At 38.7% G+C, this 16,175-nt stretch overlaps 2 protein-coding genes across 2 annotated transcripts in view; one reads left to right on the forward strand and one right to left on the reverse strand.

Annotated features, from left to right (window-relative positions):
• The window catches only part of commd1 (copper metabolism domain containing 1), a 36,929-nt gene extending 30,658 nt beyond the window's left edge, over positions 1-6,271 (reverse strand). The window contains exons 1-2 of the mRNA XM_088934397.1: positions 6,076-6,271; positions 1,367-1,648 (exon numbers count right to left, since the gene is read on the reverse strand). Coding sequence (XP_088790523.1) covers positions 1,367-1,648; positions 6,076-6,249 — 456 coding nt within the window. The 5' untranslated portion in view covers positions 6,250-6,271. The remainder of the gene's footprint in view (positions 1-1,366; positions 1,649-6,075) is intronic.
• A 3,112-nt stretch (positions 6,272-9,383) lies between these two features.
• On the forward strand, positions 9,384-15,370 carry cct4 (chaperonin containing TCP1, subunit 4 (delta)). The gene is made up of 14 exons (XM_088934350.1): positions 9,384-9,905; positions 10,728-10,780; positions 10,863-10,952; positions 11,401-11,509; positions 11,807-11,949; positions 12,120-12,241; positions 12,453-12,585; positions 12,689-12,828; positions 12,965-13,061; positions 13,217-13,327; positions 13,413-13,543; positions 13,933-14,167; positions 14,351-14,464; positions 15,200-15,370. Exons 1-14 carry the CDS (start codon positions 9,794-9,796, stop codon positions 15,212-15,214), a joined length of 1,605 nt encoding a protein of 534 aa, XP_088790476.1. The 5' UTR covers positions 9,384-9,793; the 3' UTR covers positions 15,215-15,370.
• The last annotated feature ends 805 nt before the right edge of the window (positions 15,371-16,175 follow it).

Genomic DNA, 16,175 nt, shown 5'->3' on the forward strand with positions numbered 1-16,175 from the left:
TCAAAGAAAAGGCAATGGCTTTACAATGGCCAAAAGCTACAAAGGAAGTTCTTGTCTAGGTGGTGGTGCAAACTTAATCTCTTATTCAAAGTGTGTGCCATAAATTCCATACTCAAAGCTAACACAACACAACAGCAAATAATCTGGTCTCCTAGCAGCTTCTGACACATAGCCAATCAAAAACCTGTTGCCATGCTAGCCTCAGGCCCCCTGAGGATCGAGCTAGGAAAATAGTGCAATGGCATTATGAATCAAGACTGTCCTACCAAATTATCTGCTCAGTGTTTTGAGGGGAAAAACTCCCTGGAGCTTCTATCAGAAGTTCACAGCTACTCAAAGCAAAGTATTGCTCTCTTTGACAAAGAGAACAAAAGAGCAAACTATGACTAAGTCACTGAACGCCCCACAGTTATCAGATGGTTTTCCTGGAGAAACAGAAAAGTTTTTTTGGTCTCTGAAGAGGGAGAAAGCCTTTGCTTTGATTTCCATGACTGTAAGTTGTCTTATAATATAATCAGCTGCTGTAACCACCCAGAAACAGGCACTTCAGAAACAATTCTGCAGAAAAATGATTTGAGAAAATATCTTTTGTATTTCCTTTATTGTTTTATCTTGCACACGACAATGGTGCAGACCTCTTCGCTATCCTGAAAAGCTGTCACTAATCGTCGTGTGGTTAACGACAAGTTTGTCTCTGGTCTGTTGTTGCCTCTTCAGCAAGAAAGAGAGCAACTAAGATCAAAGGGCGTCTTTGCCGTAAACGTGCTGCATCACTTTGAAAGCACTTGTGTTCTTCACAGGACAGGAAGTGAGCGGAACCACAGTGGGTCATTTTTACACGTCACGCGGTATGAGGTGGTCTGAAGGCTTTTGCGCGAACTGAAAAGCCACTGCACAGTCTGCTCTAAAATCAAGAGTTCTCTTTGGGGTCCGAATCACAGAGCAACTGATGCCATTGCAATTAGACACAGCTCTTAATTCTATGTATGCTGAACGTAGCTGTTACATGGTTAACTAGCCAAATGCATTTGAAAACACATCACAAACCATCATTCAATAATCAGAAAGTCGGGCTTGCATGTGAAGGTCACAGTAACTTGGAGCCCACGCCTGAAGCACAGGGTGCCAGGCAGAGCTGAGCGGCAGTATTCGCTCTGGCCTAGGTCCACCACAGCTAAACCTTGCCACCATGCCTTCAGTGGGCAAGAGGATACTGGAACCCCTGGAGAAGATCCCAAACCGGAAACAAACCAAACAGCAGTGCAGCTGCAGGGCCAACTACCACACCACCTTAGTAAGTAGTAACAGAAGCCAAAAAAGACAAAGAAAGGAAAGAAATGGCAACTGTGACCAGAAAGCATTCTACCTGCCCAGTCCGGCCCAGCTCCAGCTCCACCAGGGCCACGGGCGAGCCGATCCGCTCGGCGTGACGGGACTGCGTCTGCAGGTCCGCCCTCCAGCTCAGGCCGCGCAGGCTGCTCTCCCAGCGGCTCTGCTGAACCAGGCCGTCCCGGATCTTCGGCTTGTGGTTCTTCCAGAACCTGGAGAGGGCGGCCGCCTGCTCCCCGCTCACGCCCCCCTGTTTCTTGGTGTGGGCCGTCAGGAAGGCCTCCAGCTGGGTGAAGTCCATGTCGGCCGAGGCGATGGTCTGAAACAAGGCGACGCGGAGACGGTCAGGGGCCCAGGTCACAGCTTCTTGTTTGGGCACCGGCTGTGGCCATCCAACAGTTTATTGCTGCCCAACTTGCAAACATACATGTATTTATATCCCTATTCCACCATAAATCACTGGAGTGTGAGGAGGGTTGATATAAACAAGACAGAGGCTCTGACATTTGGGCTGAGGCTTTCCGAATCCAAAAAGCAATGCTTATAGAAACAAAACTAACACAAGCAGAACAGAACTCAGAATTAGAATTAATTTTTAAACTGCTTTTTTGAAATGAATGTTGGGCATGAACACCACCTTGCATTTTGCTTATAACAGGTTTTCAGAGAAGAACAATGGCTTCCAATCCATATTCTCCCTATTTATTCCCTTAGGAAACTTACTAAGATCCTCTTTTTGTAAGGTCAGGTAAAAAACTAAGACTCCTAATTTAAAAAAAATACTATTAATATGCTAATAATATTTTGTATATAAGAGCACTCTTGCTCCACTTCAGGAATATCCTCTGATGTTCTAAGGATGACGCAGTCTTGCCTTAAAACTGAAAACATTTTAAAGTGAAGAAACAGGAGCTGTTCGTCACTGTGAGTGCTGTGTTGTATTACAGTGTTAATATCACGTTCACATAAATCAAAAATTGATCCAGATAAGACTCAGAGAACAGCGTGTGCATGTTAATGAAGCAGGACTGTGTGGTTTGGTAGTTGGAATAATTTCGGCCTGGATTCATTCACTACTGAGCCCCTCCAGGACGTATCCGAAGCACCACTGCTTTACAGTCGACTTCTGGCCCAGATTTGACACAGTGCCCTGAAAACTTTCCACTCCGGCTCTCAGGTTGTCCTGTACCCTGTAGCAGAGACATTCTTTAGGCGTTGCACACCAAGACTGCCAGCCAAATACTGTTTGTCCAGAAGTACTGTTTGTCCTGAACTCTTTGATGGGGATGGTTGCGTTTGTTGTATTGTTGTGCTGCAAAACAAATTTCCCCTAGGGTATAATGAAGCTCATCATCGCCTGCAATTGCAGGGACAGCCTGCAATGCTGAACTAAAAGTCCAAACAGGAAAGTCCAAAGAGTTCCCTTTTGTGCAAAAGCATATCTGCTGGAAGAAATAAAACAAACTCTATGACAATAGATCATAGAGTAAAACTGTACCAGTTGTAATACTTATTAATCACCGTATTATTTTTGCACTGTTCCCCAAATTACTTTTGCAATATTATGTCCTGTTGTATACTTTTCTCTGTTTGCTTATTTGCACAGTTTTTGATTACACTGTTATTGTTTTTGTGTTACTGTCTATTGTCTTGTCTTCTGTTCTATTTATATACTGCACCTGAGAGACTAATGAGAAACACTTTTCACTATACTATGCACCAGTGTAAGTATAATGACAAATAAAGTTGAATTGAATTAAATAGAATAGATTAAACAAGAACTGCAAATATAATAAGCCTACTTTGTAAGCATACATTGTTTCTTTGTACCCTATTTTGGATTTATGTCTGTTAAGTGGTTTAAAACAAACTACAGTGTACAAATAAGTCTTTTTAGAACTTTCTCAACAATTTTGATCCTTGCTTGCCATTTTAGTTAACAGAAGCAGTATATAGATGTAGGTGTTGAGAAATGTACTATTGTGTTAGACAACACTGCCCCATGCAGGGAAATCTGAGCAGTGCAGCCTACAGGACAATACTGAAGGACTGGATGTGACCTGCTGGTGCAATCGTTGTCTCACCTCCCTGGTAATTTTGATTAAGATTTTTGCTGTTATGCACTTGAAAATGAAGTTATTATTTTTTGTTATAATAAACAATAATGGAAATATTAAGTATTACTTAAATAATATATTATTAATAAATAGATCAAGGCTTTAATTGTGCTGTTAAATGTAACTGAATAGAATCAGATTAAAGATGTTTCATACCTGCAGAAACTTTATGATCTAGGGAGTGGCCTGATGGTTAGGGCTACCCTTTGACCTCAGGATCAGTTCTGGACTGGGGAGCCTTCTGTGTGAAGTCTGTATTCCCTTCCCATGTCTGCATGGGTTTTAACCAGGTTTCATTTCATCTTTCAAGACATATTGTGAAGGTAAAGGGTGTCTTTAAATTGTCCCCTTTCTGGTGTGTGTGGGCCCTTATCAGGGATAAGTGGCTCCTGTTGATGAATGGATGGACGTTTTGTCTACCTATCTTTGTCTACCTATCTGGGCACCTGACCACATTCACTCAGTACTAATACTAACCAGAACAACTTTAATGTCTCTGATGTTACCATACCAATACTACTAAATCACAATTTGTGCATTTTCTTATAACAACATTTTGCCACAGAGTTCAAAAGAAATTGCAATCCAGTTTGGGCCTTTCTAATGCTTCATGGAAGGAACTCACTTCTCACCAATTAGTACGGTTTCCAGTTATGAGGGATTTTACATGTGCTGCCTGCTTCAGATCTTTTTCACAGCCCAGTGCAGGGCAGGCAGGCAGTAACTGGCCTTGGAAAACATACAAAGTCAAATGTAAGCAGGCCTTATATTCCTGTGCCTTTGCTATCAAGGGAAACGGGTGAAATCATGGATCTCTTGCAGGATGAAAGCAAACCTGAAAGAAACTAGAACCTGGTGTTCTTTTGTTTCTCATTTATCAGCCGAGACCAGGAGAGCTGAGTGTACAATAATGAAATGGCCCTGCTGTATCTTCTCCCACTTTACTTCTTTACCTGATCCTAATAATCCTAGGGACCAGTTACCATATCACCTCTCATGATACTGTAGGTTTTCACTGGCTATGTTTGCTTCATAACACACACATGTGATTTCTGTGTCAATTCACCATGTAACTCCTGATTGATCACTCCATAGTCTGGGATAAAAGTGAACCAACAAATGCACTGGAAATGATCATTACTACACTCTGCTAATGACAAGCCCAACATGGATAACCATAAGCTTCACACACACATTATTTAATTTGTTTAAAGCACACTAGGTTTGGTAGCACATTATGGTCGTGAATACGGTATGTGGTTTACATACCATTCTTGTGTACAACGAGCCAGCAAAAACAATCACTTCAGGAAATCCCACAAATATATTAAGGAATATAAATATCTTAGCGCCTAGTAATGAATAATTAATATATTCATTCTTCTGTCAATTTCATAGGACCTGGTTGTAGCACAATTCTGCAATAAAGCAGATGATTGAAGGGAACTGAAGCTAATAAGCCCTGCTTTTAGGGTCTCTTCTAATTAAGTTTGTTAATAAAATAGTTCCTACCAATTGCCTCCTATTCTTTCAATGGCTTTATAATTGATTTTCCTCTTAAAAATTCATCAGGTGCATGCACTGAATTTACAGAGCCGCACTGTGCAAAAAGCAAATGACCAGCTTCCAGTAATGGTCCTCCAATAACTGTTTTAGGGCAGTAATAGATGCTTTTAACTCAGGAGAATTAAAACCTTTATTGCAGTAACTCATTTCATTGTCTTCAGCTAATGCAATATTTCTCAGCCCTGCTCCTGTCTCTTCTGATTTCTAATTGGGCTCTTCATCCATTAGGCTAACTGATCCATAGCTGAGAAACTGAATGCAGTTTAATTGAGCTCCTCACAAGCAAGATGGGGTTATAATTACTATCAACCTGGAACCCGTTCAAACCTACCCTCATTCAGGTATGTAAGAACTTGCACGCCTGCAGAACAGAGTGATTTCCAAATGTGCCAGCACCGTTAAATGGTCACCTATTAAAAGACAATTAAGGCAACATTGCTGAATACGCACTGAGACACAACTGGACGGAGATTTCTCACAACAGCACATGTGCAACTGAGTATGTTTGAAACCAAAGACCGGGTACAGTCGCAAACCGTACAGACCTTCTCGAGCAAGAAGATTGATTAAAAAGATATCAGTAATTAAGAGGGTAGGTGGAACGGATACTTGAAGATGGGTTTATTTTCCATAAACAGGCCGTTGACGCTAAACTCCAATTCTGAGCATAAAGAACATTCGTGGCATTTGACAGATCTGAACCTGTATTATTTTATGAGCATCCTCATTGTAAACGTCAAAGTTTTAAGCAGCGATCAAGCAATTTACCCTTTACAATTAAGTTTTAATTACAATCACACATGCACTCAATAATAAATCGGGTGACTCAGTACAGCCAGCACCATGTGTTGTTTGTTAAATGTCGTTCTTTATATGGCTAGAGTTATTTTCAACACCTTCATGTGTCACTTCTACAAAAAAGATTCATGCGTTTCCAGCACTTTATTGCTAAGCCCAACTGACTCTAGAAATGCCGGAACGTTTCAAAATACCTTTTTCTTTTAAGTACTGGTAGTTAAATGACTTGAATAGCAGGGCTCGCAGCGCAAGTCAAGATAGATACCTTCAATAAGCCCTTCATTTTCTCGTGTAGAGCATGGAATTCCTCCTGCGACAAGTCTGGATACAGTTCATTTTTGAGTAGTTCCTCCGTTATTTCAGAATTGTTATAGTAAACGTATTGTGCGATCCCATTCAACAGACCATTCAGAGATTTCGAGCTGTCCACTTCTGCCATGTTTGCAGCCGGTCATGTGACCGAGGTCACGTGATCCGACAGGCAGGAGGCAGTGTTCCTGCCGGCTTCATGAAGCCGTACAGTATTTCTAATACACGAGTGCGTAGTAACCGCACTGCGCATCTCGCTCAATTCACTGTTTTGCACTCCAGATTTTACAGTCCATCTAACAGTGTCTCGTAACTTTTAGAAATCCTTCCATTTTCGGTCGGGACCGGCTGAAAATGTTTACTGTTATTTATAACCGTATAGTAATTCACAACAGTATGTAACTTTAGTTGCCTTACAAAAAGCCTGAAAAAGCTCCTGATCTTTCCCCCATTAGCTTGAAATGAGGGTGTTTGACTGGTCACTGCCTGCTGAGCCATCTGTTCCTTGTCCACAACAAGCAGTTATCTGTATTTGCTCTACAAGCAACGATATGTGCACCGCCTTGCAATATGTAGTGGTTTTATTTGCAAATAGAAACATAATAGATATTATCTTCCAAAACATAAAAAATGCATTGATATAGTGTGCTTATATGTGTCTCCGATTCTCTGCAACCTTATAGAATAAAGTCTTTTCATCACTGTTTTAATGACAAAGTTTCCATCTCTGTAACATGACAATCCGTCCACAAATTTTATCTGTATAGTTGTATTGGCCTCCAGTGCTCCTGAAAATAATCCAGTATAGGCAGGGTCTAATACTAAAGAGAACAAGCAATGGGCATTAATTACACCTGTAACAACAACAACAACAACAACAACAACAACACAGCATGTGATAAAGACTTGAAAGCAGTCATGGGAGTTTCAGATTCTAGAATTACTCAGAATTACATAGTGCTAACCTAACAGTCATCATCAAGACTACCCTATAGCCCTTTTCAGAAGGTATAAATAATGGAAATAGACTTGGGGTTAGAAATGTATAATTTACTGGTATACCAACATATACTGTTTGTGCTCAAGTAAATTATTATTTTATAACATTTCCAAGTGAACCAAACATTTATCATGAATTGTAAAACGTAGCCTTGGGCAGCACGTTTCCCTTTTACAATACCATTAACCTTTCACGTACTATTAGAGCCTTTCCTTTAGATCGAATGAGATCCCAACATCTCATATGATTAGGTAGCTATACTGTACAAGACTGTAATTGTTCTATTTTATTAGTTGGTATATTTTGATTTGTAGGCATTTTCTGGTAAAACAACACTTACTAGTTAAACTGATAAGTTCAAATGACACTTTTACGTTAATTCACAATATACATATTTCCCTGTCTACATTAAACTCGTACATTGACAATAACGTACATGATTATGTCCTTATAAGTGCGATTTACGACTATTCACAATTGTATTCCATACAAGGAATTAAATTTGCGATTGCACAGACGTCACACACTATCATAAGGTAGGCGTTTCACACCTCCTGGCTAGGTGGCGCTAGCAGGTGCAATGAGGATTATCCACTTCTTTGTCTAAAGTTCACTCTAGGTTCTTGTTATGAATTCATGGTTGCTGCGGTGCAGTACCTCTTGACAAGCAGAGCGGCTATGCAGATTTATTTTTGTCTCAAATTTAATTGGACATCAGATAATACAAGTAAAGGAGAAACAGTATGCAAAACAATAATTTAACAAAAAAGACTCAGAACAGAATGTTGTATTTAGTAATGATCATTTACAGTGGGTTAAGAGTTTTACATATACCAATTGCGTTTTTGGAGAATCGGATTTCCATTATAATGGATCATTGTGCTCGACTATTTTGTTTTGTGGATGTCATATCTACCTATTATCAATTACAGATTAATTATAAATACACGTTCTTTTCCATGTTACTTCTTGCAAAATATAAAATGGCATGTGACTTCTTAATTCTAACTTTCACATTTAAATACTTAAAGATAAAGTTTCAGAACAATTCTGTATGTATACATAAGAAACAAATAAATTTGTCAGTTTCTTTTCCAGTCCTACAGAACACACATAAAACATCTTGTCCATGTTTGAATTTATAGTCAATTTAACAGGATATGAACCATTTTGAATGTTGTTTTTTTAACCCTGTTTGTAAGGCAGTATTCTATCAGGAGTTTTACAAATTAATTCCCAATCAGTATTCCCAAACATTGCATTCCAGAAGGATATACAAGGAGGAATGAAGCAGAGTTTACAGAGATTCCTTGTGTGAACAGCTTAACTGTGAAATAAGAAAGGTCAATACTGAGTTAAGATTACCTTTGATGAAACTCAGCACTTTCTCAGGAACATTAAATACCATGGCATATTCCAGAGGGATCACTGGAATCTAACCAAAAATCCAGGGTAGGTTAAGAATCTACCGTTTTTGTTTAACAATTGTCCCACTAACCGAATCTTATCATCATGTCTGCAAGAATATACTTTTATTTTTGTACTTAATGTCTTTTTAATTCCATATATAGTACATATGTGGTGAGAAATTATTTTTGTTATCTTGAAATTTAATATATAAGATCTGCCTGTGAAAGCTGGATATCTTTATTAGGATTTTACTTATGTAAAAAATACAATTTAAGAGAAAGTTGTGATCACCTATAATAATCAAGTTCTATGTTTGTTTTTAAAATTTCTAATCAAGTTGATGTTATATTTGAGGTGTAAAAATCTAGACGGTTCACACAACCTTGGTTTTTGGACTTAACGATATGTTGTTTTTTTTTAAATAACGGGGTATATCCTTCCAGATAAAATTATAAAGTAATTTGTCAAAATCATCACTAATATGTTCAGGAACATCCAGTAAAAGTGAAGCATAAACAAAAAGAGAAATGCCCACTAAGTACTAGATAGCGATTAAGGATAGAAACCTTTTTTTCCCGTTTAGTTTACAATGGGCGTAAAATTCAATTTACACCTTTCTTCTTAAAATACCCAGGTATATCAAACCACTTTCTTTACAGGAGTTTTATCAATTGTTCCTAATTCAGACTTTTAAGGTGAAATAATTCACATTTGTCAATATTTAAAGATCAGGCTGAATCAGATGAAAACCGCAAACTCTTCAGCTTGTAGATACATGACATGTGATGGTTTTTTTCCTCCGTAACACTGCGTGCAGAGAAAGCTACCCTGAACTCAAGCGCCACACCCTCTTTGAAACGAAAATACCCCGCTCACAATGGCACCTTTTATGGCTAATATATAGTACAAACTAAATCAAAGAAGAGTATGGGAATACAACATTTACATAAACCTATTCATAGAAATAGCAGGATATACTTACCTTAACATTTTAGTTAAAGGAATAAACGTTTATAAATATAATCGGCAAATACATAAGCAGCACTTTGACGCAACATTCATGCGACGGGAAAACGGGGGAGGGTCCTTCTCTTCAGTTGTCGCACTCGGCTTGTCTGGAAGGTTCTGTTGCTGGCAAACTGACGTTTTACATTCATTCAGCGACGAGTTCGTATCTGAATCCATCCGAGTTCAGGAATCGTTATTTCGGTTCAAAACTGATCCATTTCTCTCTGGAAGACTTTAACAGCACTTTGGACAAAATATGCCCGAAGCCGCCGCACTAAAAGACTCCAGTGGTAAAAGCAAAGGAGGCGCCTTTGTGGATCGTGACAAGCCAGCGCAGATTCGGTTCAGTAACATCTCTGCAGGGAAAGGTAAAATATTTCTTTTTGACAGTTTCTTTATCGGAGGTTTTATTGGAATCGCTTGGCTTGGAGACCGAAGGAGGCCGTCAAGACGTGCGAAGATGGCTGTGGTGCTAAATGGAGCTTCTTCCTATATACACTTTGATTTGAAATGAATGAAATGCTCATTTGAATATACTCGGGTCAGTTGTAATGTAGAATAGCAATGTAGCTCGTCAATGTTGAGGAGGTATTGCGTGAAGAAGAGCTTTTTTAGATGTAATCTGTATTGTAAGCAGGGCCACGCTATGACTGAGTGACGATGACGGTGCTTGTATTGTAGTCCATAAATGGTGTCTTCATGTACAGCATGAGAGAGCAGTTTTTTCCTGTAAGACTAAGGTCCCGAAAAAGTGCTAAACACCAGAAGTGCAAGAGAGAATCAGTGATTATATCTCAATGACCCTGTTCAGATTTGCCATCGCACCTAAACGACTAAGGATTTTGTGGCTTTCTGTTTTTAGGCATCAGTGTGCATCTCATAGCGAAAGGAATAAGACGTGCGATCATGCGAGCATGATGAGTTGTGGTTGGATTTATACGTACTGTCCTTATCGCCAGTGCCTTTAATTTTACAAGTTGTAAACGCACACTTAAGATGTATATTGCCACAATGAGACTACATTATATCACTGCTCACTGGTGGAAATGGGATGTTTGTTTTATTTTTTGCGACATGATTAGCCCTTTAACACTGCAAAGCTTGCGTGTATGACATTCGAGCATAGTGTGTACTGTATATACATTAATAGTGCAGTGTCACAACAATGATGTTCGTGTTTTGTTCGACAGCTGTTGCAGATGCCATCAGAACCAGCCTTGGGCCCAAGGGCATGGATAAAATGGTGAGTATTTTTCTCAAATTTAATCATACCTTAATTTTTTTTTCCCACTGATGCTGATCTGTTTTTTCAAATGATCCTATAGATTCAAGATGGAAAGGGTGATGTAACCATTACCAATGATGGAGCCACCATCCTCAAACAAATGCAGGTTCTTCACCCAGCTGCTAAAATGGTAAGTACAGTCTGACTTGATGTACTTTAATTGGTTGTTAAGAAGTACATGTACATTAATGATGAATTCATTCCGTTAGAAATATGTGGATTTAAGTATTTAGCTCAAAGCAACACCATTTTACAGAAATTGTAACTATCTTGAATACAACAATTGTATTTTTAACAGTAGTGTAAATTTTCATGTAACATTTTAAAACACTCAAAAAATTTGGCAGTTAAATATTAATGCATAACAAAAACAAACCACTGACAATATGACCAAAACAGCCTTGATAGAGTTCCTTTTTCCCCTGTGTGAAATTGTTTATATCAAACTGCAACTGAACTTAGAGAGGCATTTGCTTTAGGGTGATCTAAATCAGTTTTGGTAATATCACTTGCTTTATCAAATTGCTTCTGTTGCCTTCATGGCCAGCAGTTAACCTAAACTCCTTTCCTTACTGCAGTTGGTGGAGCTCTCCAAAGCTCAGGACATTGAAGCTGGTGATGGGACAACTTCTGTTGTGGTGATTGCAGGTGCTCTTTTGGATGCTTGTGCTAAACTGCTTCAGAAAGGTAAAGAATTTCCATTTTGTTTTTTTGGAGTCAGTTATATTTTTTTAGTCTTCTAACCAGAATAAGTCAACTAGAATAAGTCCACAACCAGGAGAATACCCATTTGTACATTAAGGCATTTATGGAGTAAATAATGTGATTAGACTTGCATCAGAGTACAATAACATCCCACCTGGAATTTGATTCCACAGCTCTCTGATCCTCAGTTCAGAGCTCTAATCACTAGTCTGCATTGCCACAAGTGTCTGGTAAGTGTTGTCCATTTTTATTAAGGAATTTTCTGTGATTTTGTTGCAGGGATCCATCCTACCATTATTTCGGAATCTTTCCAGAAAGCTGTGGAGAAGGGAGTTGAGGTTCTAACAGCCATGAGCCAGCCTGTGGAACTGAGTGACAGAGAGTCTTTGTTGAACAGTGCCACTACGTCACTGTGCTCCAAGGTAGATCATTTCAAAATCTTCTACGATAAAGGAATTATAAAATGTTCAGCCATCACATAATAGTTTCTACTAGGAATGCCCTTTGAAGTGTAAGATGACATGTAACTTTTTTATAGTCTAAATCACTGGACATTTCAGTTGAATATCTTTTTTGTTTTATCCCTGCCCAGGTTGTGTCCCAGTACTCCAGTCTGCTGGCACCAATGAGTGTTGATGCTGTGATGAAGGTGATTGATCCATCTACAGCCACGGGGGTTGATCTCCAGGACATTAAAATTGTGAAGAAATTGGGGTGAGTTAACAAACTGCAGTAGCCGTGCTTTTGATGGGGAAATACATCTATGGGTGTAACAAGTAATTGAAAAACCTACACTATTCAACAAACTAAGAAGAGAATGCTTATCATAAATGAATATTAAGAAAGTGGCACTGCAGTGAATTTACACCTATGTGTAGTTCCAGTTCTGAATGAGAATGGAAATTAATATAGTTTTTATTTACAGGGGAACCATTGATGACTGTGAGTTGGTTGATGGACTTGTGCTTACACAGAAAGTAGCAAACTCTGGTGTCTCTCGGGTCGAAAAGGCAAAGATCGGTCTTATTCAATTCTGCTTATCTCCTCCAAAGACGGATGTAAGTTTAAATTTTTCACTAGTACAGTAATTGGCGTTGTGGAAGGACTGTGTAGTTGTGAAGTCAGATGGTGTACTGACATTGACCTGCTTTTTTCTACTAGATGGATAATCAGATTGTTGTGTCTGACTATGCCCAAATGGACAGAGTGCTACGTGAGGAGAGAGCTTATATCCTCAACTTGGTGAAGCAAATCAAAAAGGCTGGATGTAATGTGTTGCTCATTCAGAAATCTATTTTAAGGTAAAGTTCATATCCATTTGCAATATAAATCCATTTTTTATTATTCTTGTTATACTGCAGCTTTGTTCTGTTTTTTTCTTGTAAGTATTGTGAATTAATAGTTTATTATTAATAATAATTTAAAATATAATTCCAGGGATGCACTGAGTGACTTGGCTCTTCATTTCCTAAACAAGATGAAGATAATGGTTGTTAAAGATATTGAAAGAGAAGATATTGAATTCATCTGCAAGGTAAAGAGAGAAATTTTATTTTATGGCAACATCTCGTTAGCATTTCTTAACTGAAAATGGTTAATTATGATCTAAATTTTGTCTGCTACAGTTATACTGTTTTCTTTGAAGAAATTCTTCACCACCATAGATATATTTTATATTTGTGATTGCAGACTATTGGAAATAAACCTGTGGCCCACATAGACCAATTCACGGCAGATATGCTGGGCTCTGCAGAGCTGGCTGAAGAAGTGAGCTTGGATGGGTCTGGCAAGCTTGTCAAAGTAAGTCATTTGAATGTCAGCATCCTTTTTGAAGAAATGTGCTTTTTAGATGAACCAAAGAGACTTAACATGATTTGTTACACAGATTACTGGCTGCGCAAGCCCCGGAAAAACCGTCACCATTGTGGTGCGTGGATCCAACAAGCTTGTGATTGAGGAAGCGGAGCGCTCCATCCACGATGCCCTCTGTGTGATCCGCTGCCTAGTGAAGAAAAGGTATTGCTAGAATTTCAGTGTAGGTGCTTTCTACACCGAAGTAAGGTTGGAGTGCCCTAATTTGAAAAAGGGTTTGTTTCAGACGCCTTATTGACCGGCGAAGTTGTGAAGAACTTCATTTCAAATAAGTGACTTTTTAAAAAAATACCCAGTGCAGTGTTGTTTAATAATTCTGCATGCTGTAAAAATAGCATACATAAAAAATAGGAAAAGGGAAAAAAATTATTGACTAACGGCTAAATTACTGATATGTGGCCTTGTATGGAATAAACTGCTTCTAGATTTAGTATATCATATAAGCAGTTTTTTTAATTATTAATGAATTGTTTCACCTTGAGCATGAGCTCCTGAATGTTGGACCCTTACCTTACCCTGCCATCCCTTCACAGGGCCTTGATTGCTGGGGGAGGAGCTCCAGAGATTGAGCTGGCTCTGCGCCTGGCTGAATATGCCCGCACGCTGAGTGGCATGGAGGCCTACTGCGTCCGTGCTTTTGGCGATGCTCTGGAGGTCATTCCCTCCACGCTGGCAGAGAATGCCGGGCTCAACCCTATCTCCACTGTCACAGAGCTGAGGAATCGGCACGCGCAGGGAGAGAAGACAGCCGGCATCAATGTCCGAAAGGTAAGCTTCCTTCTTCAAGTGTAAGGGGACCGGGCTGTAACTTTTCATCATGCAAAGGTGCCACAAAAATAACGAACAAGATTTTGGTTTTAAATGTTGTTTACAATGTACTGAAGGAGTTTATTTTTGCAACTCAAGAGTTTTAGCAGGTCTGATTGAGGGAGTCCTCTGTTTTTTCCACAGGGTGGGATTTCAAACATCTTGGAGGAGCTGGTGGTGCAGCCTCTGCTGGTGTCAGTCAGCGCCCTGACTCTGGCCACTGAAACTGTGCGCAGTATTCTCAAGATTGACGACGTGGTAAGAGTCCTTAGTACGAGAGCTCCTGCTCTGACCAGTACTGTAAGCTTGTTGGGGGATAAATGTGGGATGAAGACTCTAAATAAGAAAAATAATTTGATGCACATGTGATTCAGAAGGAAAATTAATTTTAACAGGCCAGCTGATGCCACATCCTGACTTGCTGATTGATGCCTTTCTAACTCTTGAATCACCATCAGTGCAGCACTTCAGCAGTGATTCTTTATAATGTAACTAGAAGCTGTATATTACTTTCAGTCATGCTAAGACCTATAGTCTAAAAAAATTCAGATATTTACTAGAGATGGATACATGTACTAAACACTTTTTCAGTAAGTTATAAACTTTTTGTTTTATCATTTAAACTGTTAACTGTTTATTTGTGCGTTTTGTTTATAGTGCACTGATCACAGGTTTCTGACAAATAGCCAGTTTCGTTTTGTGTCCATATTGAATATTTAGGCAGACGACTTCTGTAATGGAAATACTATATAATGTGATTGATATTTAATTTTTCTGTGAAGTTATTGAGATTTCTTAAAATAGTTATTTCAAGACATTGCTTGTAGTTAACTTGGATAAAGTGCAGTAAAATATTGTTGATGACTTTTTATTTTTATTGTTGATCAGTTAAAGGTTTTTTTAAGATCTTAGTAATCAGTCTATATTAGATTGTGCAGAGTATTTAAGCACTATGTTATAAGTAAAATCTCAAACTGAAATATTCTTTTTCAGCTGAACACTCGATGAAGTCCTCTTCTGTGGATTCAAGAAAGGTCAAAACGTCCTGGCCCTTCGTACAGAAAAGGCCTTGATTTCATGTAGTGAGCCTGCAGACCAATGTCACACATGTAGTCTGTTGATCTGTACTTGTTAACTAATTTAATAAATCTTTTGAGATCAGAATGTTTGCCTTTTTTTTAGCAAAAACATTATTTGGTTGCAGCTTTTTATTATTGGTGTGGTATCAGTTTGATTTAAAATGGTGGACCTTTGTCTTAATTTGCATTGTATTAAAACATGTTTAATCTTGCATTATTCTTCGTTTAAGCTTTACATGAGCATAACACATTGGTTTAAATGTTTCATCCATGTCCACACATAAAAGAAACTTAGATTCATTGGTAAAAGTAAGCTTTTTACAGATTGCCATTTCTCAAATTGCCTCTTGGACTGTCAGGGGATCAAGAGCAATTGAAACGGCTCATCTGTTTGAAAAACACCTTGAGATGTTTTTCCAAAAATGGAATTGTAAAAGACCACTGGAAAAAAAAATGTTATTGGAATATCTACAGTGTATAAATGGAGACAATGCATGATTAGGTATAGTCTACGATATTAGCTGTTTTTGTAGAAAGGTCATTAACTTAAATTTCCAGAGCAGCAGCACCTCCTCCGGGTTTATGGATTAACACTTGCGCTGTCACTTAGACTTTTTTTTAATCTTTAAATCTTATTGAACAGCTTTGTCAAATAGAATGAATGTGAAGGACTTTCCATGCTCTCCAAACCATTTTAGCTGCAATGCGTGTAAGGGCATTACACTTTATATAGAGCGCTTAACTAACTGGTTACACCGTGTTCTCTGTTCAGAACAGAAAATGATTTCGTGTAGTGGGTCCAAATAAAGAGTTTGCTTTATTATTTTAGTTTGAGTTAATTCGAGGTTGCCAAATGTGAAAATGCTGAGCTGTACACGGGACTGGTGGGA

This window comes from Atractosteus spatula, chromosome 15 (genome assembly GCF_055471065.1).
Source record: "Atractosteus spatula isolate fAtrSpa1 chromosome 15, fAtrSpa1.hap1, whole genome shotgun sequence".
Lineage (NCBI taxonomy): Eukaryota > Metazoa > Chordata > Actinopteri > Semionotiformes > Lepisosteidae > Atractosteus > Atractosteus spatula.